Here is a 27,798-nt window from a genome sequence, read left to right as displayed (position 1 = left end):
CTTTGCAATAAAGCACCACTCATACCCATATCTCTACTCTTCTGGTGCCAATTGGGTAGCCGCTCAACAATTAGCCTCAAGCTATTATAAGTGTAAAGAAAATCGACGTGAGACAATATATCTCTTTCATACTTAACAATACGAAGTTTTCTAATATGAATGTTTGCTTAGTTCTGAATTAGATTTACACAAGTTGAAAATATTTTATTTATTCATAAAGATGAAAAATTTGACTTTATTTAAAAAATATAAAATCTTTTATTAGTCGTACTAATTTCATTGGTTGGATAATAATAAATTACAGTATTTCTTTAGAAATATTTCTTTAATACTTTTGTCGGAAAATGGAAAATTCCTTGGATTTCTCACATGTTGAAGGATTTCTTAATGTTAGAATTAAGACCAGCCGACCTTTCTAATACGTGTCCATATTAATATTGTGTATAATCTTCTTCTATGTTAGTATTAATATTTATTTTTTTTAATTGTTTAATGCCGCACCAAGCGCTTCTCTAACTACCATTTCTAATTTTCTATAATTCCACTCGCTTGTGTTTCTATTGGACCATTGACCTTTTTATACCCATAATGCCCCTCTCCGTGTGTCACTGTAAATTTTTCTTTACGTTAAAACCTGTCCAATTTAAAAGTTGTGAAATCACAACTTTAACTTTGAATATACTTGAGAAATTATTGAGAAATTATAAAGTAAAACCACGATTTCATGTAAGATATTTTATATAAAATGGTAACCCAATAGTAAATTGACATGTATATATTTGTGAGTTTTAATGAGTGAAAATGTAAATATGGATAGATCCAAAAAATTTATAATCACCTTGTAATTTTTTTTAATATAACCATATATTTACATATGTATCTAATTACTATTTACTTATCATTTTATGTCAAATAATAACATAAAAAGTTACAATTATATTCTAAAGTTTCTCGTATTACTGATAAAGTTTTCAAAATTATGAAATATTAAGTTTAAGTCTCAATTAGACTCAGTTGTATAAAAAAATAGATATTATTTTCTACATGATTACAATTGGGGAAAAAAGAAAAAATTAGTAACATTATTTAAAATTTGGTTGAAAATTATTATATACATTGAGTATTAAAAAATAGTACTCTTTTATAAATAAAAAAAATTAATTTTTTCTTTATTTTATATAGGTGAGATCTATGTATATGTATTGATAAAAAGAGAGTGCATATGCACGCCCCTAACCCGATTAATATTATCAAAATCCGAACTCATCTTAAATTCGTTTAAAATTTATTCTCAACTACCCAAACCTGTCCCAAATCCGATTATTATTACCCAAAAAAATTCGAACCCATTTAATTTTATATATTTTAATTAATATTTTGTATAAAAAATTATTTTAATTAATAATTTATATTTTAAAAATTTAACAATTTCATAAAATATTTAAATTCTATTTTATATAAAATAAAATATATAAAAATTTATAAATATTATTATAAAAAAATATATTTTATATTTAATTAAGTATTTATGTAAACGGATTCAGGTAACGGATACTCAATATATAAAACCCGAACCTAATTCAAATCCGCAACGGATATTATTTTTCAAATCCGAATCCATCCTGAACCAGATTATATAATATCCAAATCTGTCCTATTAGAGTTCTGTCGAATCGGGTACTTACAAAAACCCAACCCGTTACCATCCTACTCCTAAAATTCATAACTTGAATTAATGCAATAAAGATAATTTGATATAATTATTAATTATGGGCATATTGGTCTTAAACTAAAAGCAATTCAAAGGAGCAGCTAGCAAACCCTCATCTTCCTCTCCAAGTTCACATATGAGTTTGTGTTATTGTGACATCCACCACCTCCCCCACCGTCATTATATGTTTGACTCTAGCCACACAAATCACACACCACCGTTTGATCATGATCACACGGCAACCAATCTACTACAAAAACTTTAAAATTTGTCGACCATGTCCATATATATGAAATGCTAAGCCTATGACCTTTGCCTTTCTATATAAATTCAATATCTTTTTCACTGACATTCTCCAAAACAAAAATGAATAATCGCTTTCTCATCAGCTGCAGCCTCTTTCTCATTGCTTTTCTCATTTTCTTAGCTCAAGCAACTGGTAGGAGCTTCCCTTCTGCACCTTACGCCACCAGAAGCCAACACCCTTTTCGCTCCCGGCCACAGCCGGCGCTGGTTAATGCTCCCTTCCATGGCCGAGCTAAAGAGTTTGAATCCCAGAAGCGAAAAGTTCCTACAGGATCAAACCCGCTGCACAACAAGAAGAGGTTGTGAAGATTTTATGTTTTATATACATATAGTAGATTTACAATATGCAAGCTAGCATAGAACAGAAGCACTTTCTTCTATAACTTATACTAATACACCTCCAGATAAACCCAGCTAGAGTTCTTTTTAATTTTTGTAGAAATATGATACAGAAGGTAAAGCATTAGTTAATGTTATTTTAAATCCTTAATTATATCACTTATATTCATCATATTCATTGTTTCATTCGAGTAAAATCTTTCTAAAAGTGTATAATTATTATCTTAGATGCTTGAAAAAGATTTATCAGATTGAGGCTTGAACATAGGCAAATCTCTGATTTCCTTTATCTTAGCCTCATCGTTAAGGATTTTTCTTATCATGTCTGGATTAGATTTATAATAATCTAATGAAAAATCATATATTTAATAGATGAGTCCACTATAAATCCTTGTATCTTAAATTATGGATGAGAGTTCTTATTATTTTCCTGTATGATTTGGTATAATTGCAGCAGAAAGGTATTGATTGTGCTCATACATTTTTTTTTTTCTTTTTCTAGACACTGAATATGATATGTTGAAGATGATTGCAATTGAAAGATGTATCCATCAAACAGCTAAACAAAATTCAAGATTGTGGGCTGCAACTTGCAACTCTACCACTTTTTATTTAATTTCCATCAAAATTATAGTAACCCAATTTCAGTTTTCTCTGATACAACCATTGAGAGGTAGCTGCTGAGTCTGAGTTAGTCCGCACATCTTCTCATCCATAGACCTAATTTTAATGGGGAGTGTAATTAATACCCTTTATTTCATACAACCACCATGCAATTAAGATACCCATTATGCTTGTACAGGCAAATATGGAATGGAATGGAATGGAATATATGCTGGGCAGTAGCTAGCTCTGTTTGGTCTATAGCTAAGTGGAACAAATTAATTGCACCAATAATTACATATTTTAATTTCACCCAAAACTCTCTAACGATTGGGAGTTAGAATTCTTTTTATCATAATTGAGAATGATGGTTGCCTGTACCTTACAATTTTATTTAGAGATAAAACTCTAACTCCCACCTAAGCACATTAATGGTGTTTTTTTTTTTTTTTTTTTAAATATATTGTAATAAAATAATATTATGGATCAGTTTTCACATATTCTCTCCATCCCATTTCTATAGCTTCTTAAAATTTTTTACAAGGATGAAAAATAACATTATATTATAAAAAAATATTAATACTTCATTAAAATGTCCTTATAATATCAGTGAAATATAAAATGATGTTATGAAAAAGCAAATGCATTGAAATAATAATAAATAAAGATAAAAATGAAAAAAAAAATAATGAATACTTTCTTGATTTTCTAAAATAATAAATAAATGAGGAAAATTTTTTTTCTAAATTATCTGCTACAATGGAATGGAAGGAGTAATGTATTAAATTACCTTTGTTTTTATACAATTAACTCTAATTAAAACCCGAATTTGAAATCATACAATCCTAAAAAAAATTCCAAATTTACCCTCTTTGATATAATTAAAGAAAAAATAAATCATATATTTTAAAATATATAATGATTTCATATTTTAATAGAAAATATTATAAAAAAAAACCTTGTAAATGGTTTAATATATAAAGTAAACAATAAAATATAATAAACTAAATTAATAAATGTATTAGGGAGCTTTACCAAGAAAGCAAGGCCTCTTAATTTCCTGGACTTAATTTTGGAGGATAACATATATGAGGTGAGAGCAATTAATATGTGGGGAGGTGGGTGTGGTCCATAGTGTTATGTGTGAGTACAGAAACTGGTGATTATTCCCCACCAAGGGCTTGTAGGTGTATATGCGCATGTTACGTAATATTTGGAACTTAGTTCATTCAAATTATTGCTTAGTTGAAAACATAGCTTATTATGGAATCAAGTTGGGAAATGCTAACCCCACGCACTAATACAGGCACGTGAGAACTTGTCAGCATTTATATAGCTGCTTTTAATCCTTTTTAAGTTTTGCACTTCTCTCCTCTGTGCCTCATTACAACATTCATTTATGTTATATGATTCATCATACTATATTACATTACAGCCATCCAGCTCGGTTATATATAGGTGTGAATTATTTGATTATAATAAAAAAAATTAAATTAAATTAATAAAATTTTATTATTTTAATAAGAGTAAATTCGGTTCAATTTGATTTTTTATTATCTTATAATTAAATTAATTAAAATAACTAAATTTCTATTAATTAATATATTAATTATAATTTTATTAATAATATATTATTTATTATTTTTATTTTTATAATTTTATAATAACATTTAACTTATAATTATTTTCTTATTAATATTAAATCATATTTATTATGTTTTAAAATAAAAAATTATAAATATATTTTTATTAATAATTAATTAATTAATAATATAAAATATATTTTTTAATTTTTTATTAATTCAATTATAATCACAATTGACTGAATATTTTTAGTTTCAATTAATTTTAATTTTTTTTCTAATTTTGATCACTTTAATTAATAATTTTAGAGTAAAGTAATAATTCATTTAACAAAAAATTTGATTCAATTCGATTAACCAAATATTCGCCTCTACTGTTATACACCAGATTCGCATCAAAAGTATATATATATATATATATATATATATATATATATATATATATATATATATATATATATATATATATATATATATAAAGGAATCATAGTGGACTTTATTTTGGCCTACTATGAATGTGTGTTGCTTATTAAAACTTGGCCCAATGTCAAAAAAGTGGTGGAATTCCAACGCTTATATCCCATTAAACGAATAGCATAAACAGCGTCTGAAATATTTTCATTATTTTAAAGTAAATTCAATTGCAAAATTGTCTGTACAATAAATCAGAATGATGTATGAGCATTTGCATCTGAATGCGTAGACATACAGTCACGCACACGAAGTCGTAGTCGAGTTGACCCGGGTTCAAGAGAGATACAGAATGTTCCATTGATTTTCAAATAGGATCCAAAAATAGCTACAAAACCTGAGATGAACATATTAGTTCTGATTTACCAGTTCATGAAACTGGGCACTATTAGATATACATTCTCCATTAGTTCAATCTAAGATCCTTCAATGAATCCTCATAGCTTGTAATCTAAACCAGATCCATATTTCCAAGCCTCAAGATGCCGTTTCCACTCAAACTTAATCTTCGATGGAAACACATTTAATAATGGTCTTGCAGGAAAAGTCAGAAATATAAGCAAATGCATAGGAACATTTTCCAAATGCAAGTAAATCTAAGAGAGGAAAACAAGGTTATAATACCTGATTACAGGGTCGGCAAAGCTAGAGAGAAAAGTATAGTAACTGAGCATGAAAAAATGGCCAGACCAGTCCAGAAGTACAGGAATACCAACCTGAAAAACAGATTCATTGACCATGAGTAGCTATTCAAGTACATATCTATTGACCAAAATAATATATTCAGGTAAGAAAATTATATAAATTTAATTGCATTGCGTATGTTCCTTGCGACTTTGTTAAGATCCTGTCTGTGATGTAACTACTACATTTACTTCCCATCAATCTATGTACAAGTAATTCAAGGTAATGCATTGGTAAAGCTAATTTTCATTCTCTTAACTATTCAATAACATACCATGCTGCTACTCTGAAGCTAAAGTGATGCAGAAATACTGCAATAATGATTTAGAAAGGTTTCAGAGATTTTCAAATCACTAAAATCAGTTAACAGAAATCACTTGACAAATTACATCTAATTTTGTGCTGCTACGTATATTTTTCCCTCCATCTTCTTGGATCTGTATCATCCAGATAAAAGCAAATGAGATCAGACTTTTTTTTTCTGGTCTGTCGAGAGGCCCATTGGGCCTTAGGCTACAACAATGGTAGCTCTCCTCCTCTCTAAACCCACTCCAAGAAAGTCCACAAGAACATAGAGGAGTTGCTGGCCTTGGAATTTGATCCAAAGATTTGTTCACAGTCAACTGCTTAGCTCAAGGCACTAGACTGGTAAACCGGTGGCTCCGAGAGAACCCAAATATAAAATTAGTAAGTAAATTTTTTTAACCAGTGCCATAGAAGGTAGATATCACAGTAGTTGGAGAAAATTTGTATGCAATACAGATAGAAAGAAGAAAAAAAGAAAGCTCAGATTCATTGGTACCTGCTTGAATATTGATGGGATAATTTGAGGTTTAGTTAGCATAACAAGGCCTAATGTCTTGGCAAGGGGCTCTAACTGTATAACATCCTGCCATCAAGATAATAATGAGACAAAAATCATTTTCATTATTCTATGTTGATAGATGTGGGGTTTTTTGAGAATTTAATTCTCAATTAGCCCAAAGGAACGAACTTGAAACTAGGAATTTCACTAGAAAAATGAGGGAAAATAAATAGAAGGGCAAATAACCTGAAGGAATGGTCTTAGAACTGGATCGCCCAGCTTCTGTAGAAGAGTATAATTCATTAGGTGCATGAAAGAAAATATACATGGACAAATGAAGCAGCACTTAACAAGTCAAAGCTTTATAGCATAGCAGCGTAACCCTACCTGCATGCTCTGGAAATTGACATGAAGAAGCTCATTAATAAATTCTGGAGAAACATTAGAGTTTTGCTTTGCTGACATAGCTTTTTGAAATAGCCAGGAAGCACTTAAATTGGGCTGCAATACATTAATTTTGATCAGAAAATTGTATGACTGGCTGCTTAACCATAGAGCCAAAAATACAAAGTCACCAACCATGTATGGATTTAGTAGAGACAAGCTGTCTGCATCAAGAAAATCACCATTGATCGCTTCATATATTCCTTCATTCTCAGACAAAAATATATCAGATCAATAGTGGTAAGTTTTGAGCAACTAGCAAGTATTCAGCTTCAATGTCTCTACATGCCACATGTCCTTGGGTTTGAAACCAAGCAAAATAATTTATCTTTATATAAATTGGGAACCAAAGGCCTACATGTGCAACATGGTTATTTATCCAAAATGGTATACACCTAATAAAGCGGTATAATTTGCGTGACCACTCTAAAATCCATTGACATTGTCAATTAGCAAACAAATAATAATGGTGATTAATATGCATGTAGAATTTACCAGTTGATAATCTCCCAAGATGCCTTGTCAAGCTCCCAAAACCACCAAATGACACAGGTGACTGTATGCCGCTAGCATCACCAAACTGCAAAGAATCAAATTGTAAAAATTACATCCTATTTGTTACCTACCCATTATATATTTAGAGCTTTACATGTTTGTAACATAAACTACCTGTAAGATACGATTGAATGCTGCTGGCAATGGACTGAAAAGTTGATCCGCCACCATCAAGAATTTAGGATGTTAGATTTGAAGACCAACTCATGAAAAGTATAAAAGTATTATTCCATGTACTGAAAGGTGATACTGAGAATTAATTTTAACAGTGCATAACTTGCAGTTAGCCAGTTAGTGAGTTACAAACATCATTACCTGTCACGATATGTAGGGAAAATTCCATATATAACTCTCAGAATCTCCAGATTGTCAAGGGAGACTCCCTACAAAGTGGATAACCATTACCAGCTAATCAGCTAAGGACCTCAGCAAAATGGAAAAGTGAGGATACAAAATCACATTCCATTCAAGAATATTACAACAGGAACTTAATGATATCAAGAAGAAATCTTGAGAAGTGGGAAAAAGGAAGGAAAAGAAAACTTCATAAAATCCACAAGGGTCATCTCACTACAGCAGGAACTTAATGTTGTGCTTAAGGGTTATCTCACTACACATGACCGTAAAGCACAACATCCACAAGGAAAATTTAATGAGAGAAAAAGTGAACTAGCTTTGATTCCTCCAATAGTGACTTGAAAATTCAGTGAAGATGGAGTTACTTCAACAATTAAACACCTGTCCCCACTCAAAACTTCAAACAATCTATAATTGCATGTATATCCAACTACTGACTATGTACATGCAAATTTCACTACAATAATAACCCTTTTAAATACAAGTTGTGTTGTGCTATGATTTCATACTGAGACTTGAATTGCATAAGCAATAGCCATTGAACCAAACAGTGATCACTGGACTAATATTTCTTTTTCTCCCTTTTAGGAAGGTTAAATTTGGGAGTTAATCAGCTGGGTGATGGCCGTAGAAATGTATAAGAGCCCAAGCAGCAAAAGTGACATGCAACAAATTAATGCCAACAAGCTGAAATAACATAAGATTTGGCCCTCAAGATTTTATCTCCAAGTCATCAAATTCCAGAATGTATCATAAATATTTAAAGAACATGCACACTGAAAAGATGAAACTATTATCAGCTTTTAACAACATTTGATCAATACTTTCTTCCTTATTATTTTTGCTGGGAAAGAGAAAAATACATCAATCACAATAGAGCAAGAGAGGCATTACAAATAGGTCTCCCTCTGCATACTGTAATTTTTATATATGCTTCCAAGTTGTCATAAGTATCTAAAGTGCAAAATACCACTCATTAATTTACACTAGCCCCTTTATAAGCATAAAATGTTTACTCAGAACCACAAACCTATTAAGAAACAGAAAACAATTTTCACAATTTAATTGACCATAATAGAAGAATATTTTGTATATACAAATCCAGAAGATAAAAGATGAGGATTCAATCATCAAGATGCAGAAGTAAGTTGAAGAGTGGTACATGAGATTGCAGACAGCAGATCTAAAATTTTACCTGATATTTAGGCATCAAATCCCAATAGTCTTCTAATAATTCTTCCAATTTGGGAGATCCAGGTTGCGGATTAACATAGGTGAACATATATGTAGTACGATCTGTAGGACCAGAGCCAGCTGGAAATGCCTGTGAAATTTTCACAAAAGACCTATATTCTCAAAAAAAATGAACTGTCAATTCATTTTAATAATGTACTAGAAGCAATTTACCTCCCAAAAATATTGTACTTCCGAGTCTCCAATTTTCTTAACAGATGAACTACTATATATGACATCACTTGTAGAATTATCCTTAAAACCACGAGCACAAGACCCAACAACGAGGCAAACACCATCAGGCTTCCTTCCTCTTCTTATCTGTGATGCACATGGTTAAGAGTAAGAATCAGTTTGGTCATAAATTACAGAAAATTAACAGATATAAAAGTTGTTATTTACCTTATGCATTCATGCTTATGAAACATCAAGGACTTATATTTTAATATCTAAGTAAAAGTGAAGAATTTGTACTTTAAGAGTTGAAGAGCTGCAGTTCTTATTCCATTTATCACTAATTCAATCATACAAAAAATCACTTGAGTAAATGTAAACTAGTGCTACAAAGATACTCTAAAAATTCATATGGGCCTGTAGATTACTAAGAAATCATCAAAATTCACATTTGTAGTAAAAAAATAGTCAATCTTGCATCAGAAAATTGCTGATGGGCCACTGCACACTTGATTGCAAATCCTAATGAAAAAAAGGAACCTTACCTGCTTGACAACAGGTGAAAAGTTCCCCATTGCATCAACGATAAGACGGGATGACAGGGTATTTCCCTCCACTAGCTGCAAGACCTAAGCAAGAAAAAGTCATAGGAACAATCAATGCTTATTGAAAGGAAGACAACACTTTTGAAGTTTACTTTTATCATGTTTTGTGGGTGTACTACCATCCATATCATAATCCTATGCAACCCCAAAGAACATCAGTTGCCTATATGTCTAAAGTTATATCTCTACTGCAATCATAATGCATAATTGCATTCAAAATTTCATCAGAGTCAACATCAATGTGTAGCAAATAATTCAAAGTTTTCTTTCCACTTCCCTGCTTTAACCAGGTTTAACTTTTATCATTCAAAAAATGCCCTTAAGTCTGTTATGATTTCTGTTGATCTTACTCTAGCATCTTGACTTCCCCCATCCCAACTAGCTCGCTTCTGATTGATTCCAGACTTTTCAGTGAAATCTAAACATCTTGCTTGTTTCATATGGCTACTAACTCAACCTCTATGGTAGATGAAAACATCAGCCAAATTGTAACTTAATGAAATTTATTAACCCCACACCATTTGGGCTTGGCTATTAGCTCTTTTCCTCAATTCCATCACATTAAATTATATATCACAATCCATGTTACAACGTTACTTCTAAGTGTTGGTATACTCACTGCTGCATCCTCATATACACGGATGCTGGACACACTGTAGCCTTCTAAGATTACTCCACCAAGAGAAATAAAGCGTTTCTTCATAGCCTCTATGAGCTTTACAGGCCTGCAATGATATAGAGATGCAACTCAAAATGTTTATCTCTTGCAGAAGCAAGATTAATTCTCATGAAGTATCAGAACTCTGCACGATAATTTTTCTTGCCCAACATTCTATCAATCTCCGGGTTAAAGAGATAAATTTATGATTCATCAATATGCCACCAAAACCAATAAAGGATTGAGGACAATTCTAGGAAAAAAAAAGTTTACAAGAATTAATAGAAGCTTTTAAAATTTTAGGAAGTAACCTTCATCACATAATAATGCACTGCATGGAAATAAGCTAAATACAGTCAAACACAGTTTTATAACACAAAATTCTGTTTAATCCAATCCTTGATTAGAAGTAACTAGGTGATGCAATGATTTTTTTTATAAATCATGGAAAAGAGCTTTCAAACACAGAGAAGTAGAATTTTCACAGAATTTATTGGAAAAAAAAATCCACGCTTTCCTCATGCTTATATGACTTTTAATATATATGCTGCATAATAAACCTAAAGTTCCAAACAATAAGAGCACTTTTGATAAAGCATGATACAGTGGTGGATCTAGAAAATTCAATAAGCGGGCACAGCACACTTGTATATGCATATATGGACGACGCATGTGTGCATGCACACACAGGAATATTTATGCAAACAAAAATAAATACATCAACATTAGAAATATTTTTTCTACAAAGCAAGATTATTATTTTTTCTATTTTATATAATTTCACACTGGAAGATAATCATTCTTTCAACATTTTAATTTTCAGAATACTTAGTATGTAATTTAGTTTAATGTTAAGCAATGGAAAAGTGAAATGACTTCGTTACAATCCATTACACTCCATTAAGGCATAACAAACCGGTACAGGGATTTCATTTCGACAACAATTAGTTCTGTTGCTCTGATCAGCTATATGGAATGTGTGGTTACTAAAATTAAAAGGATAACTCACAAAACACCCAGATTAAGAATGTCTTCAACCCAGATTTCGCCTTTATCCTCAAATCCACATCTGTTCTGCACAGTTAACGAAATTCCAAAAGAAATAAGTTTGAGGACGTCATAACCAATGAGATGACACAAAGGCAGCGTTGGCACTTGGATGTTGTCCTGGAGAAAGACTTAAAAAGACTTAAAGTCAACTTCGGTGAGGTAAGGAACCTTGCAGGATCAAGTTTTCAGTAAGGACCAAAATTCATTTCATCAACATTATAACCATATCATTAATGTCCACTTCTACTTTAGAACCTCTAAATGCTCCTAAGTGATCAATCATCTGGCGTACACTTCCAGTAAAGCACGACAGTGAATATCAGAATATCTTGACACCCAGTCACAATCTGACTTGCAATGGCAAAAAATAGCAATTGCAAACAATAAGGCATGGTTATATATTTGTAATAGTTTGATTATTTAAAATTTGAAATCAATGAAATATTTTAAGTTTGTACAAGGCGATGAAAAACCAAAGAGCAAGTTTATTGCAAAATTGGAATTGATGGTTATTGTTTTCTGCTCTTAAGAAAAATAAAGGCCTCTTTTTAAGTATCTCGACTGACACCAAATGCAGTTGAACATTTGTGCCAGCACAGCTATACTAGACAAGATTATAAAATAGTAGATTAGGAGCCACTGTTTTTACAAAAAAAAAAGGCTCACTCAACACACAGTCTTTTTGTTCAAAACATCTAGATGGCAAATAATTAAGGGGCAAACCTAGCCTTAGGGCCATTAGATTGGTTCAAACCAGACTTCATGCAGAACTTGAACAAACTGAATTGTTTATGACAACCACAGTATTCACATGACCCAATAATTGGCTTAGATAACAAATATAATCAATTTATGAAGTTCCAGAACTCACAGGATTAAACTTCACTGCTGTAGCTTGTTCAATGTCATCCTCTGTGAGAATTCCAACTTCTACCAGCTCCAAGAGCTCTTTCTTCGAGATATTCCATTCTTGTTCCCTCTAATCATTTACAATAATTGATCTTTTAAAATCAATTCTTTATGCCTAAATTATCTCTAGAAAGAACTCCACAGTATATTATACCCCTTTTAGTATATTTCTTTCCACAATGCCTACTTGAAGACCTTTGGCACTCAATGCTGTGGCAATGAAGATCCCCAAAGTGCCTCCACAAACTACCACATCAAATCTGTCTCCTGCTTTGTCAGTCAGATCAGAATGACTGGACACATGTGGAACACTTGAAACTACTTCTTGTGGTTCTTGGGAAACTGCAAAATTTATGTGAAGATTAAATATTTAAAGATCTCTCAGCGATTCAATATAATCCATGGCAGTGGCAAGAATTCTACCTGCTTGAGTAGAACAGATGCTAGACCAGATATTGTCCAATCTCTTTAGGGCATTATAAGAGTATGCCCCACCAGCACCACCAACTTCACCACTTACTGAAATGCTTTCCATTATCCTCTACAAATCGAACCAAATATGCCAAATTAGAAGGCATGAAATGAAGCAATTGTAAAAAACAAATTTATGACAATTGATGCTTCAGTGGTTAAATGATCTTGAACCAAAGTACAGATACTATATCTTTCTACGTAATCTACTGAAGAATCAGAATGATGCAGTATAGATTTATATCATTAGTGAAGGAATTTGTATTACAATTCATTCATACTTTATGTTACTAATGATGAATAACAACTTCATAAATGTCCCATTATTATCACTATAGATGAACTACTATCTACTGATGAAACAATATCAGTCCCTTTATTTGACAAAAAAAATAATAAAACAAACTATAGCTTTATATCATCCGGGGCCCATTTTTCACGGAAACAAACAGAAAAAGGTACTTACCTGGGTTCTAGAGGGAACAGCTTGTCCTTGCAAGGATATTTTCCTTTGAGTTCTCTCCTTTCTTATCTGAAGCAGTGGGCTCATTTTTGGGTACTGAAAAACCCCATTACAATGTCCAAGCTGAGACATTCCCCCCATATCGAACCAAAACGAAAAACAGCTGCTTTTCCCTCTTTCCCTCTGTTCAACTTAATTACTCCATAACTGTATGTGTTACAGAACTAGACACGTTAACAACCAAAGCTATCCTCTGAAATCCGAAATTTATGCTGTTTCGTTCCTATTATATGTGAAAACAAAAGAAGTTGAAAGGTAACCGATAAAAATGGTAACCGGTAACTTAGCATCCGCGGGCCACAAGCTAAAATTCACCTACTTGTGACTTAAATATGGAGCTCTCGCGGACAGTACTAATCAGATGAACCTCTGACCTTTACCCGGGTTTCAGAACGAACCTAATTTTTGCTTTCTTCTTTGGCTCTGCCCAATTCTAATCCATACTTATAATTGTTATAAATTTATTAGATATAAATTTTTTTGAATTTTGTCAAAAAAATTAAAATTCTTTAATTTTGTTCTTGAGAATAATTTAAAAAATGAAGACAAGTGAATTTTATTTCTAGAATTATACCAAACATTAATTGAAATTTAATTGAATTCTTTATTTTAATTGTGTAAAGGCGATGTCATGATGAAAAGGCGATGGAGGTAGAAGAAGTCGGATTGTACAATGTGAAGGTGGAGAGAAAAGTGTCACAAAAGCGATTGGCAGAGCTTGGATTCTCTAGATGCTCAGCGTGGAAAACTGGCAAGCGCAGGCTGCCTTGGGACTGGCAGGTGGATCAGTTGGCTTATGTTGAAGGAGGAGAGGAGAGGTGAGGGTAGTTCATGGAGTTAAAGTTACATCCGGTTTGCGACAGGCGACTTAGTTCGTTACACCAAGTGGTTGAGGCTGATCTTTTCTTCAATGGTCCATGCCAGGAGCGTTATAGTTTCCGAGCATATGGTGATGACTGTTAATCCCACATTGCATTCTTCATTAAGTAATCGCATCTATTTGACCTGTGTATCAATTTTGTTCAAAAGCATGTATCTTCGAACTCGTGTAGTTTGACTCAGAAATTGCAGGCTAAACTGCTCTGTTCTTCAATGATGAACTGGATTAACTTAGTCCAGTTTATTGACAGACCGTATCAAATGCCCTCTTTGAACATTTTCAGTTTTAAATATCAACTGATACCAAGGAGGAAATGAACTAATTTCTCAAATAGGATCAATCTGTTTTAGTTACAATTCCAAATGATTCGTTGTGATTAACTGCAAGAGGCAGAATAATATATCATTAACCTGACAAATCCAATTTCGCGTTCCACTCCCTCAAACCCCATACTCAAATAAAACTGCATGAGGCAAAATAAAAACGTTAACAGAGTAGCTAATTACAACCGATAAAGTTAACTGGTTCCAAATATCACCGCAGCTGTGCTCATGCTCCTTTTGGTTAAACATAAGAAGGAATCTCTTCATTTCTATATTATGTAATCCAACCTGTTTATTCAGAATTTTAAAGATATCTTAGTGCACTATTTAGAACGAAGTAACGAGTTGCAAAATTGTTCATAAAGATCGATGCTGCTCAGGTCATTAGTAAACAATGCAATCAATGCAGGCAACAAAGAATCTAACTTGCAGCGATCTAGGAAGAAAATTTCTACCCAATTTGACCATTCCCCATACAATGCTGCAAAACTTGAAGAACTAGACTCCCACAAAGGTCATAAAAAATGGTCTTCACAACCCCCACACCTAGGAGGGGGCGCCCCCCCCCCCTCCCCCCCCCCCAAAAAAAAGAAAAAAAAAAAAAAGAAGAAGAAGTCTGCAGAGGCAGTAATCATCAAAGCTGAAAAACTGAAGGAAAAATATTCTTTGCATCATTACAGGAAATAAATATTATCAGATAGGAAATCTGAAGCACTGCCTCTATAAATCAAATCCCTTATAATACACACACTTACACTTTAACGGTTGAAGAGAAAATAAAGCAGAATGAACCCAGAACCCAAAAAATAGGATTAACCTGTTACCTCAGAACCCTGCCTGCACTTGTCCTGTTGATAAGATGAATTTGAGAAACACAGGCGAAAAGAGGCCAAGCAACAATTTCCATTATCATGCCAATGAGGTCCCCTCTACCATTCAACTACAAACAAGGGTAAACTCACAACAGTTACACCCACCGAGCCTCTCAACTACCTGCAGTAGCGCATGGACCTGTCCCAGCTGTAATTGCAACAGCAGAGGCAAACCTTGAGACAAGCACAGCCTCGTTGCTTACAGCCTTAGAGGCTGCCACATCCTCCAATCTTTTCCATATTGATTCTCTCTTCTCCTGTATTTCTCTCTCCTTTACTTCATCTTCTTGGAATTTAACCAAGCAGTCATCAAAAAGTTCTTGATCGGCATCTGAAAATATCTTCCTCACATTCAGTGTCAGACTCTGAACAGCTTGGTTCCAGTGACCCCTTGTGTTTCTCTCTAAAGCAGGGAAGATTATAGGCAGTATCACTTGACGGTTTTGTGTGATCAAATTCCTTATGTGATCATTGTTCCACAAAAACAATGCACGTTCAGCCACCTGCCAGGAAAACCAAGTTTAAGATCCACGTAAACTCAAAATTGTTTAAATGGACATAAAGCAAACTGTCAACAGACACGAATGGCAATATGTTTTATCATGATGGATATGAATCTCTAGCACTGGCTAGTTACACCCTCCTTCCAATTAGCCATGTATTTCTTAATATTAAACTCCCATATAATTCACATGAATGCAGATTTAAGTTATCACCACTCAACTTAAACTATACACTAAAATATCCATTTTCTTGACTTGTAAGACATTTCACCATGTATTTGCATGGATCTTCCCTATAATATCACCTCAAAACATTTCATCAGAACTGTAGAATGAATCCTGATTTTAACCACATCACGAAAATAGTAACCACTGAATCCTTAATAAGAACTTGAAGTGGAAAGTAATATTTATGGCACAAAACACCCTTTTTAATCATCTAGTATCATACACACTGTTGTTGGTTATCTGAAGGGGCAAAAAAATAGAAAGATTTAGAAGAACAGAAGATCAACATCTGATGGTGGATTTCAAATTCCAACCAAGTATATTTATTGTTATGATAATAAAGAGAACTAGAGCTGTGGGAACGTTTAGGAGAATATATTGTATAAATAGGAAGCATTGTTAACTGATTGAGTGCAGTCAAGAATTCAAAATCAAACCATATTGTTATGATAATAAGGAGAACAGAAGCTGTGGGAATGTTTAGGAGAATATATTGTATGAGTAGGATGTATAGGAGAATATATCGTATAAATTGGGAGCATTGTAACTGATTGGAGGCAGTCAAGAATTCAATAACACAACAATTCCTTCTCTCTCTATAATGCACTCTTTCACTCTACTTCTCATCCCTATTTCTTCTATTCTCTCATCACCTTTCTTCTTATTCTCTAAAACAGAACCCTAACTCAGGGATTTTGTGACATTTATCTTTCTCTTTCTCATTCTTTCCTTCTCTCCTTGTGCCTTCCTTCTTTCTCTCTCTCTTCTCTCTCTCTCTCACCCATTTAGGTTTTTCCCAGTCAAAAATTTTCTTTCCACTTTAGCATAGACCTGATACCACCCTTTTCTTGTTTGAGCTTCTACTATTTTGTTTCAATTTGTTTTTCCCTTGTGTCCTTTGACCTGATGCCCAAATTAGATGTTGCCAAAATTAGAGAGTCAATATTTTTTTTTTTTTTTAAATTTAGAATCTGTTTTAATTTGTAAGTGAATGACCGATGCTTCATACTTTGTTGTTGCAGCATGCTGTTTTTTCTTTTTAATTTGTTTTAACATCTACGAAAAAAAGCAATGCTCTGCCTATGTCTATTATTTAATTTAGTTGCATATTGCATCGTACGTTGAATTCAATTGTTGATTGATGAAATTGAGCTTATAGTCTTGTACTAATTTTTATTCAAATTTTCAGTTTCTTTTCTCTTTCACAAAGTCTGAACTTGCATTGAAATTCAATTTTGAAATTAATTTATTTCATTGTAAATGTGTACGATGATTTGATTCTAATATGTGTGAATATCATATTTGTTTCAGCCTTTAGCTTGGTATCTGGTGGCATGAGATATGAATGTTGAAATATTTTCTAGCACTTCTAAAAGTGCTAATGGTAAAAAAAAATCTCGGATGGAAATATGTACACTTAGAATCGACCACATACAAATAATGTTATTTGCAACTTTTGCAAAAAAGTTATAGAGGGAGGGATGTACCGAGCTATTTTAGTGCTTATTAGTATATTTAGTTTTATTTGGATAACAAAAGTATTGCTACCTGAGTGTTTATTTGTAACTTTGTTTTACTTTATTTGACTTTAGAGGGATTATTCCCATTTATTTACTAGTTAGAATTTGGAATATACAATGATTTTTACTGTACAGCCATACGATCGGCCATGTTATATGGTAGTGAGTGTTGGGCACTGTCGTATGTGTCTAAAATAAGAGTTGCAGAGATGAGAATGTTAAAATGAATGAGTGGCCATACTAAACTAGATAAAGTCCGTAATGAGAGTATTAGAGAAAAGGTAGGAGTAGTGCTAATTGAGGAAAGGTTGAGAGAAGGGAGATTGAGGTGATTTGGTCATGTGAAGCGTAGACATAAGGAGGCTCCAGTTAGACAAGTAGAGCACATTAGGTTAGAGGATAAAAAGAAAAGGAGTAGACCAAACTGACTTGGAGCAGAGTAGTACAACATAACCTACAAGCATTACACATTTCCGTGGATTTAACCCAAAATCGTTTAGAGTAGAGAAAGAGAATCCACATAGCCGACCCCAAATTTTTGAGATAAAGGCTTAGTTGAGTTGAGTTGAGTTGAGTTTTAACATCTTAAATGGTATTGATATGAACAATTGTCTTATATGAGAAGTTATTTTATTTTATTTTATTTCATCTTATATGCACACATCTACCCCTTGTGTTTTGTCCCTAACGGAGAGAATTCGGTCGGTTCGATTCTGAACTGAATCAAAATTGAAAAACCAAATTCATGAGAAATGTCAACCGAAACTGAACCAAATTAAAAGATTAACCAAATCAAACCGTGCCAAATCAATTCGGTTCAAAACCGTCGGTTTGTACAAGCCCAAACGCTGTTTTTCCAGCTTTTCATCCTTCTCCCTGTCTACCTCAATTCCCCTCCCCAAACCTTAATTCCTTTTCCCAAACCAGTAGCAATGACACAGAACAGGAAATTCAACAATCAACAGAGAGAAAAATAAAAAAACTAACAATCAAACTATTAATTTTAACAAGCAAGCAGAATTTTAACAAATTAACAAAACTTTAAATAATTCAACAAACTGAATTTCAACAATCAAAGGCCAAGGGGAGTAAAAAAAAAAAAAATAGCAAGAAGAAACAAAACTCCAACCAATTCACTGTCAAATTCAGGAATAAACAGTATGCCATAGAGAAATAGAACTCATCGATTCACCATCATATTCAACAATGACTTCAGAAGCTTCACGATTCAACAATCAAAACATGCAACAACCAATTAGATTGAGCAAACTCCATCAAAGCTGGAAAGAACCGTAGAAGATGAGTCGCTGCTGTGAGTCCCACCATCTAGCCATCTTCAAGCCTGCCTATGCATGTGGGCCTCAGCGTGTAGAGAGAGAAAAGGATGGGTCTCAGTGGCATCTTCAAGGAGGAGGAGGAGGGGGGACTAGGGAGGTGTTCTCTGTGAGAAGAAAAAGGGACAGGTTGGGAGGAAAAGGGACAGGATATAAGAAATTAGGTAAAAGACTTGAGAGGGAGAAGGTTGTATTTATACACCCTATAAAAATGACACAGTATTTGTGATTTTCGTTTCGTTTTGATTCGGTTCGGGTTTTTTTTTAATGCAAATAACCAAACCGAATAACCAAAATTATCAAAAATTTCAAACTGAACCAAACCAACTGCACTGAAAAACTGTACCAATTGAACCGAATTGGTCCGGTTTGGCTTGATTTTTCTGTTCAGACCAAAAATTGCTCAGGCCTTGCGCATTTAATATCTATGACCATACAAGTGCTGAATGAAAAGACCAGATTGTTTCTGTACACTCAAAAAATTATAGGTTTTGCCATTCATAGCTTGTTGCAAATTTGTTCATCCCTATCAAATGACAGACTTATGATCAACACCATATGACCATTCTTTGTAGTTTCAAGCTACCCACCATCCAAATGACAAAATTTAAGGCAAATCTTATTATAAGATGATAGAGCAATTTCATGGGAAAGCAGGCACCAAGCATTGCGCCAGTCACTTGTTACTCAGCCCACTCTGCTTTGGGAAGATCTGCACTGCTTACGACTTAATCAGCAAGGAAGCATATTACTATTGATTGATGTTTACAAAAGAGTGACGAACTAGTGGAGCGTCTATTATTGCATTGGGCAGTAGCTACAGATTATAGTTGCTAGCATCTTCCGTGGTTTCAATTTATTGGACTATGGTTAAATAATTGATGCAAATTCTTAGGAGATTGGCACGGAATACAAGCAATGGTGAGCATTCAGAAGCATGGTCAATTTGTATAGGGTTTTTAAACTGAACCAACACAACCGAAATACATGGAAGTAAGACTGAACTGAATTGATTAAGTTCTTAAACCAAGATAATTTGGTTTGATTTTTAGTTAGTTCAGTTTTACACCTACAAATCATTTGTAAACCAAATCTAGGGTTTAACATAGCCAAATCTGGCTTGTATCAATGCCAGAAAAAGAAAATACAATTATCTTTATCAAATAAATTTGCACTATCAAATAAATTTGCAATTGATTCGATTTCTTCACTAAAAGTAGGCATTCCATCTAGCTAATTATAAATTTATCGAAGAATACATATACACCATAAAAAAATTCATGATCATTAACATAAAAAGAGAAAATAGACACCTTCAGAATCAAGAAAGAAAAGGAAAAAAGATTGAGAAAAGTCACAGCAAATAGAGAAAATCAAGAACCTTCAAGGAGTCCATGCAACAAGATGATTCATTCTCATTTGGAAGCAAATTCTCGATCCACTTGAAAGATGCAGTTGTACTGCGGCTGGATCTAGGACTTCAAAGTAAGGATATGGCCATGCGAGGACTAGCTAGGGACTATTGAACTAAAGTTTGAAAGAGGCTAGCAAATTGAGACACATAGATGAGATAGGGAATGAAAGACAATAATGGATGCAGGGACTGAATCTTCAAAGCAAGGGTAGAAGATTTGAGGCTGTGAACTGGAAGAAGGTGGAGTAAAGTGTTATGACTAAGGAATAGAGTAGTTAGTGAGTTGTGAGGGGAAATATAAGAATCAATAGACAATGAGAAAGTAGTTATAGAACAGTTGAGGAATATGTTATAATCAGTTGAGTGTGTTTGTGACAGTTACCAAGAGTGGATTGAGTATTAAATGCAGGAAAAGCATGTGTATTCCTCATTCAAGAATCAAATACAAGAATTATCTCTCTTCTTCTCTATATTCTCTCTAAATTTTTCTCCCCTTTTTATTTCTTTTCTCAACCAAGTCTCTTTCCAGCTTCCTTTTTCTGTTTCTAGATTAAGTGCAGATCTGATACACAACATAAAGACTTAGGTTAAGGTGGGGGGTTTTTGTTTTATCTCAAGTAAAACTGCAGTGTATTAATATTCAATCAATTTGGTCTATTCGGTTACACTACAAGTAAAACGAAACCAAAAATTGAATTTTCATAAAATAAAACCAAATCGAATTTTATAAATAACAGAACTGAATAAACCAAATAGCATCGTTTCAGTTTAATTAGTCAGTTTTAACCGAATAATGCTCACCCCTAAATACAGAGAGGCCAAGAATGATAAGAAATGGACAATAATCCCTTGTGCATTATGCACACTATATGATGCAAACAAACTAGTCACTCTTTTGATGGAATAGAAGTACAAAGGCTTAAGCAGCCGTTCTAAGGTCTTCGTACATTTTTTCTAATTGTTCTTTTCTTATAATAATAAAAAAAAAAAAAAAAAAAAAAAAAGAATGTTTGTGCCTGTGGAAAAGGACTATTGAGAGCAAGGGTTTTAAGCTAAGTAAGAGTAAGACAGAATATATGAAGTACGAGTTTAGCTCTCATAGTTGGAATGGAGGTGATTTTAATTTGGATGGAGTTTTGGTGCTTAAATGCAATCAATTCAAGTATTTAGGTTCTATCAATTAGAAGAACAAAGCTTTAGATGAAAATGTAATCCATGGGATCAATATAGGATAGATGAAATGGATAAGAGCGACGGGTGTTTATACGACCATAAGAACCCCAAAAAAATGAAAGGTAAGCTCTATAGGATTGTTGTGTGGGAGTGAATGTTGTGCACGTAATGTACAACATACCCACAAAATGAATAGCAAAATGAGGATGTTAATATGGATGTTTAATAACACGATAATGGATAAGATTAGGATAATCACATCAGTTAGAGAATATATGTAGCACATATTAGAAATAAAATGAGCAAGAGTCGATTAAAATAGTTTGGTAATTACCAACGTAGAGCATCAAATCCTAATACAAAAGTGTAATAAGTTAGTAGGAGTGAAAAGAGAAAGGGGAAGAGGAAATGGTATTAAAGGATTTATAAGTTTTGAATATTGATGCGGACTTAATGTCTAACAAAACTAAATCAATATAGCCTACCCTAACTAGTTTGGGATTAAGACCTTATTGTAGTTATTGCCTGTGTTTATCTATGCGTGCGCATGGATAGAGAAAACACTTTTTTTCTAGTTATTGAACCATCCAAACAAAAAGTCCTTTTCCACTTTTTTTTATCACAAATTAGCACTATAATTTTCAAAGTGAACATTGCGTAATGACATTAAGATCTACCAAAATTTTTGACCAGCAGGTAGGGCTATACAATCAATTGGTGAAGTTCCGAACTGAACTGGACTAACCAAAAAACCAAATTTCCTAAAAGAGAAGACAAAACCGCACCAATAAAAGGGATGTATATAAACTAAACCAAACCAAAACAAAATTTTTTCAGTTCGGTTTAATTTGTCGATTTATAATTAAATCAAAAGAGAACAAGAAAGAAGAATTTAGACATGCAAACAAATATGACAAGACAAGAGAGAAGAAGACCATGAAAGGAACCCACATCTAGTGGTTTATTTCTGCACAAAAAAAAAGGGGGTTTTCAAAACTCATATTTCCTCAAAATGAAAATTTAGATGATTCCAAAAATAAAGAAAGTGAATGTGCAGAGAGACAATAGACACAAATCATATAGCACAACCTCTTTCCATATGACCCGCTCTCCTTTTTTATTTCTTGCTTTTGCTCTTCATTTTTCTCCCTATGTGACGAGTGATGTAATTAGGGTTGGAAAAAAAAAAGCAGCACAACTAGGATTTGATTACTGAGAAGTGAGGACTGAAGGAAAAGGAAATCGGATGAGAAGTGATGAGAGACAATGCAAAAGGCCAAAGAGAGGATAAGAAGAACTAGGAACTGTGAAGTGAGAGGCAATGAGACTAAGGCCCAAAAGATCGAAATGAAGAAGTCAATAAGTGAAGGGAATTAGGGTTTTTCAGTGAAAGATGGGTTGGACTAACCTCAATTCTTTTTAAAAATGGGTAACATCCCCCTACACGTAAAAATCGATCGGTTTAGGTTTTTCACCATAAATAACCAAACTTCCCAGAAAATGATAATGAACCATTTACATCAAAAGACCAAATTAAAATGGTTTGATTTAAGTTTTCATTTATAATCAATTAATACTTAGCCCTACCAATAGGCTCTATATCTCTACTCTTCAAAGAGCAATTGGATCAAAATTAATGAAGGTGTTCAATTTCTTTCATAAAATCATTAACAGATAAGACAAAATGGAGTGAATATATATATATATATATATATATATATATATATATATATATATATATGCACCAAAAGTACATCTTGGTAATTTGGCTTTCAACCAAATCAGTGGAACTCCAAAAAGGAGTTGCTTAAAGAAACAACACTAAACAAGGACAATTGCCCATGTGTAAACCATTAGCACTTAAGTCAAAAGAATCAGATATAATGTTAGAAGTATGTCATTAGGAGTCAAATTAAAATTTTTTATTCATTATATATATAATAACAAAAGTTCATTTTGTTAATTTCAACAAAAATAATGGAACTCCTAAAAGGGGTTGCTTAAAGAAACAGAATTAAACAAGGACAAAATTCAACATGTAAACCATTAGCACTTAAGCCAAAAAGATCAGATACAACGTAAAAAGTATGTCATTAGGGGACGGATTAAAATTTTTTATTCATTATCATGTGTAGTATATCAGAAGAAAAAAATACCAAATTTTAGAAGCAAAACACATACATGTGGACAAATAAAATCATTTTTCTATAACATTTACTAGAAGTTAAGATTTTTGAAAAATGCACACAAAAAACTCATACAGTATCATTAGCAGGAATCAGGGAATAGCTAAGTGCGATACCATATCAAAGATCTTTATATCTTAAAAAGAAGGCCAAAAGAAATATCAAGAAACAAAATGTTTACTAGCCTGCAGATATTAGTGTAATATTGTATCATCTTTGGCTTCTTAACTATACTCGTCTTAAATGTTCATATATCTTTTTTCTTATACCTCTTTCTTTTTAATCTATCAGGAATGAAGTGTATTATTCCATTTGAAATTCAAGTATCCTTGACTCCTTGTAATTACAATTAAAGTGAATCAAAAGAAGGCAAAACTGGGTAACAAAAGATGTTCTCGTTGCAATCAATGTAAAGGAAAGAATAATCCAGAGTTGACTATGATGATACCATTATCAGTGATGATAAAAGCAATCATTAATCACTAGCAACAAATGCCAAGAACACATAAATTATAACCATTCTAAATTCAGTACCTGAAAATGTGAGCTGTTGAGACAGCGACCTATTTGACGGAATAAGGGAATCATGCATCGCTGAAACTCTGCTGCCTGAGTGGCTTCTAAAACTTCCTCCAACTCACCAAGGAACATAACCTCCTTCGAACTATTAGTTATGGCCCAATACTTTAAAAGACCTCTAATTACAGTATCAGCAAGCTTGAAATCTTTTTCCACAAATTGAGTGATACAATATGAAAGTTGTTGATGGTACATCGATACACACTTGGGCTTGTGAAGTGGAATCAGGGCACGGACTAGAAAGAGCTTGTGCTCTTCCTTCAATGGCAAAGCAAACCCGTTAATTATGCTGCCCAATATCTCAAGCAATTCAGCGATCCCATTATGCCTTTCTGTTTCAAATATGAAACGGTAAAAGATATTGTTTATAGATTTTCTAATAAATGGCCGATGCACCATAAATTTCCCATAAATGCGATGCAGTATTGTCTTCAAATACTCCCTTTCCCTTTGGTCCTCCGAATCAAACAAATCTAGCAATTTCAACACAAACGAATGGTCAATGTATCTCTTTGCAAGCTTGGCATCAGTTTCTGTTGAAGCCACAAATCTAAGAAGAAACTCGTACACAATTTGAAGATGAGGCCATGCGGGCTCCATGGTCGGTTCATCCTCCTCTGGGTCATACATTTCCAGAATCTTGTTATCGTGATTCACAGATGGAAGTGTTCTAAACAAATTAGCTGCCGCCATCTTTGTAATCTCTTGCATTGTCACCTCATTGAACTTTGATGTCACAGAAGAAATATAATCAACAAGTTCATGCAAAGTCTGCCTTTTAATGTCCTTCTCCTTAAGATTTTTAGAGGGATCACTAAAATCAAACACAACACAGCACATGTTCAACTTTCTAATAAAGAGATTCTGCTTCTCCGAACTAGGAACATCCTTGAAATTAGGCAATGGCTCGTAAACCCCAGAAGCCAACATCGGACCCACTTGGCCTGCAACGGCGGCAGATTTTTTTCCTTGATTAGATTTGTTCTGTGGTGCAATGGTCCCATTGTTCACGCGCGAAGCGCCCAAACCCGAACTAGCAGACTTCGAAGCAATGGAGGACGCCTTTGAGCTGTTTATGGAATTGGGTCCGTGGGAAGAATTTAGAGAAGAAAAGGCATTGACCCCACCATCATTGTTTGAGTCATTATTCGATGATTTTGACGGTTTTCGAGGTAGCTTGCCCAATATCTGTTTGATCATATCTACCAAGAAAAGCCCTAACCCTAACCCAAGCACTAATCCTAATTTAACTCAGCAATAAATCAAAGCTCTCAACTTAAAACACCTCAAAACGAAGGCATTTTCATAGCCAATCGATAGAACCCCAATCCAAATTGCACATATAAAAACGAAACGACGCTACAGAAAGAACTCGAGAAGAGACATATAAACGAGTCTATGCATGTAACACTACATATCTAGACGTCACAATTGAGAAACAGGAAATTTCATACACTTTCTGATTTTGAATTGAAGGGTAACAGAAACAGAAGAGGAAACAAACTTACATTAGCAAGATGAAGAATGGAGAGATCCGAAAAATGATAGAGAAAACCCTAGAAAATCTGAGCTTTTTGGGCTTTGATCTGCAATTGATAAACCCTAATATGCTTTTATGTGCCAGCCCCCAATTGATTTTGAGAGAGAAAGAAAGACAAGGAGAAGGGAAAAAACCCAAAAATAAAAAAGAAAGAAAAAACAACAGGAACAAAACCCAGAAAACCAGAAGATAATCTAGTAAGTTATGAATTGAAAAAACAGAAACAAAAGAAAATTAGTAAACATGAACTTTACAAAAATAGCAAAGAGCCTCTCTCTCTCTCTCTCTCTTTCTCTCTCTCCCTGAAACAAAATCTCCCTCCTGCCTCCCAACTGCCAATAAATGCTGTGTTATGTTTCTATGATTGGAAAATAAATAGAGAAGGCATAAAAAAATAAAGAAGGAAATTGAAACCAAGGGCATGAGTTTTATCTCTTAGTGGCAAAATTAATATTTAGATTATTTTTATGTCCCTTTCTTAAGTTTTTATCCTTTTAAAATTTTATTAGAAATATTTTGTGACGAGTGAATAACGCAAATGGACCCAAATCCATCCCAAATATATTGGTGGAAGTGGCCCCACTTTCTCATGTCATGCGTAGATTGGGTTGACTTGGTAATTGACAATATTCTCCTAACCCAATCGCATTCGTTTCGTCCATCCATTACTCTGATAATAGATTTGTTAGTTTACCATGAAGGGTATTTTCGGATTAATGTTATATATTGCCCTCAATTTTTTTTAGTAATTTTTAAAGTGTGTTTTTACCCTATCGACAAAAAAAATTATATTTTTACAAATCTATTTGATACATTTAACATAAATTATTATATACTTTCAAATGAAGTCAAATCTATATTGATAATTAATTTAATTAATTATATTTCATTAATCTCATAATTAATGCATATTCAAATTTAATTAAGATGCAAATTTAAATTCCTCCCACATCTTATTTGTAAATAAAAAATAACATTTTATAAGAAAATTGGATTTCATATCATACTAGGATGTTACCTACGTGATGCGGCAAGATTAGTATTATAATATGATATGTTTGATACATGATGAATAAATAACATTTAAGGTAATAATTTGCATTATCTATTAATTATCTTCTTGCTTTGCGTTTCTTCATGTAATAATTATATAAATAAATATTAGTTGATAAAAATTTAAAATATATATAAGCAAAAAGATATCATGATTTAATATGTACTTTAAGTGTTTTTTTAATTGTTAATTTCATCTTGTTTAAAGTCAAAGCACTGGATAATTCTGAATTTGATGATGCCTATGATTAAGAAGAATCTATATTTGATATCTAAATGGAATGTTCAATATCTAATAAATCAAGTTTCTTGCGAACATTTTCTTTCCTTTTTTTTAAAGAGTGAGCTCCTCATAAATATTGAACTTTGAGATGGAGATGGTATAATTGGTAATTATGATTCCAATGGTGCATTATCATCATTGAAATTTTGAGTTACTCTAAAAGAAAAGTCATATGAACGTTCAATTCGTGAGCTCAAAATCACTTGAAATATTGTTTTCACTGATGGAATCGAAGTATTGTCTCTTGAATTGTGAACTAAGGTCGATGCAAGAAATCCAATGAGATCTGAAGCCAAGCAACCAAAAACAACAAATGTAGCAATAAAAGAAATATATATTTAATACTATAAACAATTCTAAATAAATATTGAATGATGGATAAAATATCATGGTACTGACATTTCTTTTAGCATCCCACATTTGTTGTTG

At 33.0% G+C, this 27,798-nt stretch overlaps 2 protein-coding genes and 1 long non-coding RNA gene across 4 annotated transcripts; 1 reads left to right on the top strand and 2 right to left on the bottom strand.

Moving 5' to 3' along the window:
* Positions 1–1,914: 1,914 nt before the first annotated feature.
* LOC110650529 (uncharacterized) lies at positions 1,915–3,218 on the top strand. The gene is made up of 2 exons (XR_002493980.2): positions 1,915–2,316; positions 2,859–3,218. It is a non-coding gene; the product is annotated as an uncharacterized LOC110650529 (long non-coding RNA).
* Positions 3,219–5,299: 2,081 nt separating this feature from the next.
* LOC110650620 (uncharacterized) lies at positions 5,300–13,913 on the bottom strand. Of its 2 annotated transcripts, none has more exons than XM_021805680.2 (18): positions 13,425–13,913; positions 12,911–13,028; positions 12,642–12,829; positions 12,450–12,557; positions 11,538–11,695; positions 10,490–10,595; positions 9,811–9,894; positions 9,266–9,412; positions 9,054–9,182; positions 7,817–7,884; positions 7,616–7,649; positions 7,442–7,526; positions 7,082–7,149; positions 6,890–7,003; positions 6,749–6,784; positions 6,500–6,586; positions 5,638–5,729; positions 5,300–5,547 (listed from the first exon to the last, which is right to left on the bottom strand). In XM_021805680.2, the coding sequence occupies exons 1-18, from the start codon at positions 13,560–13,562 to the stop codon at positions 5,451–5,453; spliced, it is 1,857 nt and encodes a 618-aa protein (XP_021661372.2). In that variant the 5' UTR covers positions 13,563–13,913; the 3' UTR covers positions 5,300–5,450. The 2 variants fall into 2 exon arrangements, with proteins under 2 accessions (XP_021661372.2, XP_021661381.2); XM_021805689.2 differs by having other exon boundaries at positions 11,538–11,602; positions 13,425–13,911.
* Positions 13,914–15,333: 1,420 nt separating this feature from the next.
* Positions 15,334–26,439, bottom strand: LOC110650633 (serine/threonine protein phosphatase 2A 59 kDa regulatory subunit B' gamma isoform). The gene is made up of 2 exons (XM_021805699.2): positions 24,449–26,439; positions 15,334–16,059 (listed from the first exon to the last, which is right to left on the bottom strand). The coding sequence occupies exons 1-2, from the start codon at positions 25,691–25,693 to the stop codon at positions 15,670–15,672; spliced, it is 1,635 nt and encodes a 544-aa protein (XP_021661391.2). The 5' UTR covers positions 25,694–26,439; the 3' UTR covers positions 15,334–15,669.
* Between the last annotated feature and the right edge of the window lie 1,359 nt (positions 26,440–27,798).

This window comes from Hevea brasiliensis, chromosome 7, assembly GCF_030052815.1.
Source record: "Hevea brasiliensis isolate MT/VB/25A 57/8 chromosome 7, ASM3005281v1, whole genome shotgun sequence".
Classification (NCBI taxonomy): Eukaryota; Viridiplantae; Streptophyta; class Magnoliopsida; order Malpighiales; family Euphorbiaceae; genus Hevea; species Hevea brasiliensis.
This window is presented reverse-complemented; position numbering and strand designations above follow the sequence as displayed.

Coding starts and splice junctions, on each gene's coding strand:
- LOC110650620 (XM_021805680.2), bottom strand. CDS start 13,562: ATGGGGGGAATGTCTCAGCTTGGACATTGTAATGGGGTTTTTCAGTAC. Junction 6,587..6,748: donor TTCTAAGACCATTCCTTCAG/GTTATTTGCCCT, acceptor TCTTGATGGCAG/GATGTTATACAGTTAGAGCC. Junction 5,730..6,499: donor TCCCATCAATATTCAAGCAG/GTACCAATGAAT, acceptor TCTGTTTTTCAG/GTTGGTATTCCTGTACTTCT.
- LOC110650633 (XM_021805699.2), bottom strand. CDS start 25,693: ATGATCAAACAGATATTGGGCAAGCTACCTCGAAAACCGTCAAAATCA. Junction 16,060..24,448: donor TCAACAGCTCACATTTTCAG/GTACTGAATTTA, acceptor TTTTCCTGGCAG/GTGGCTGAACGTGCATTGTT.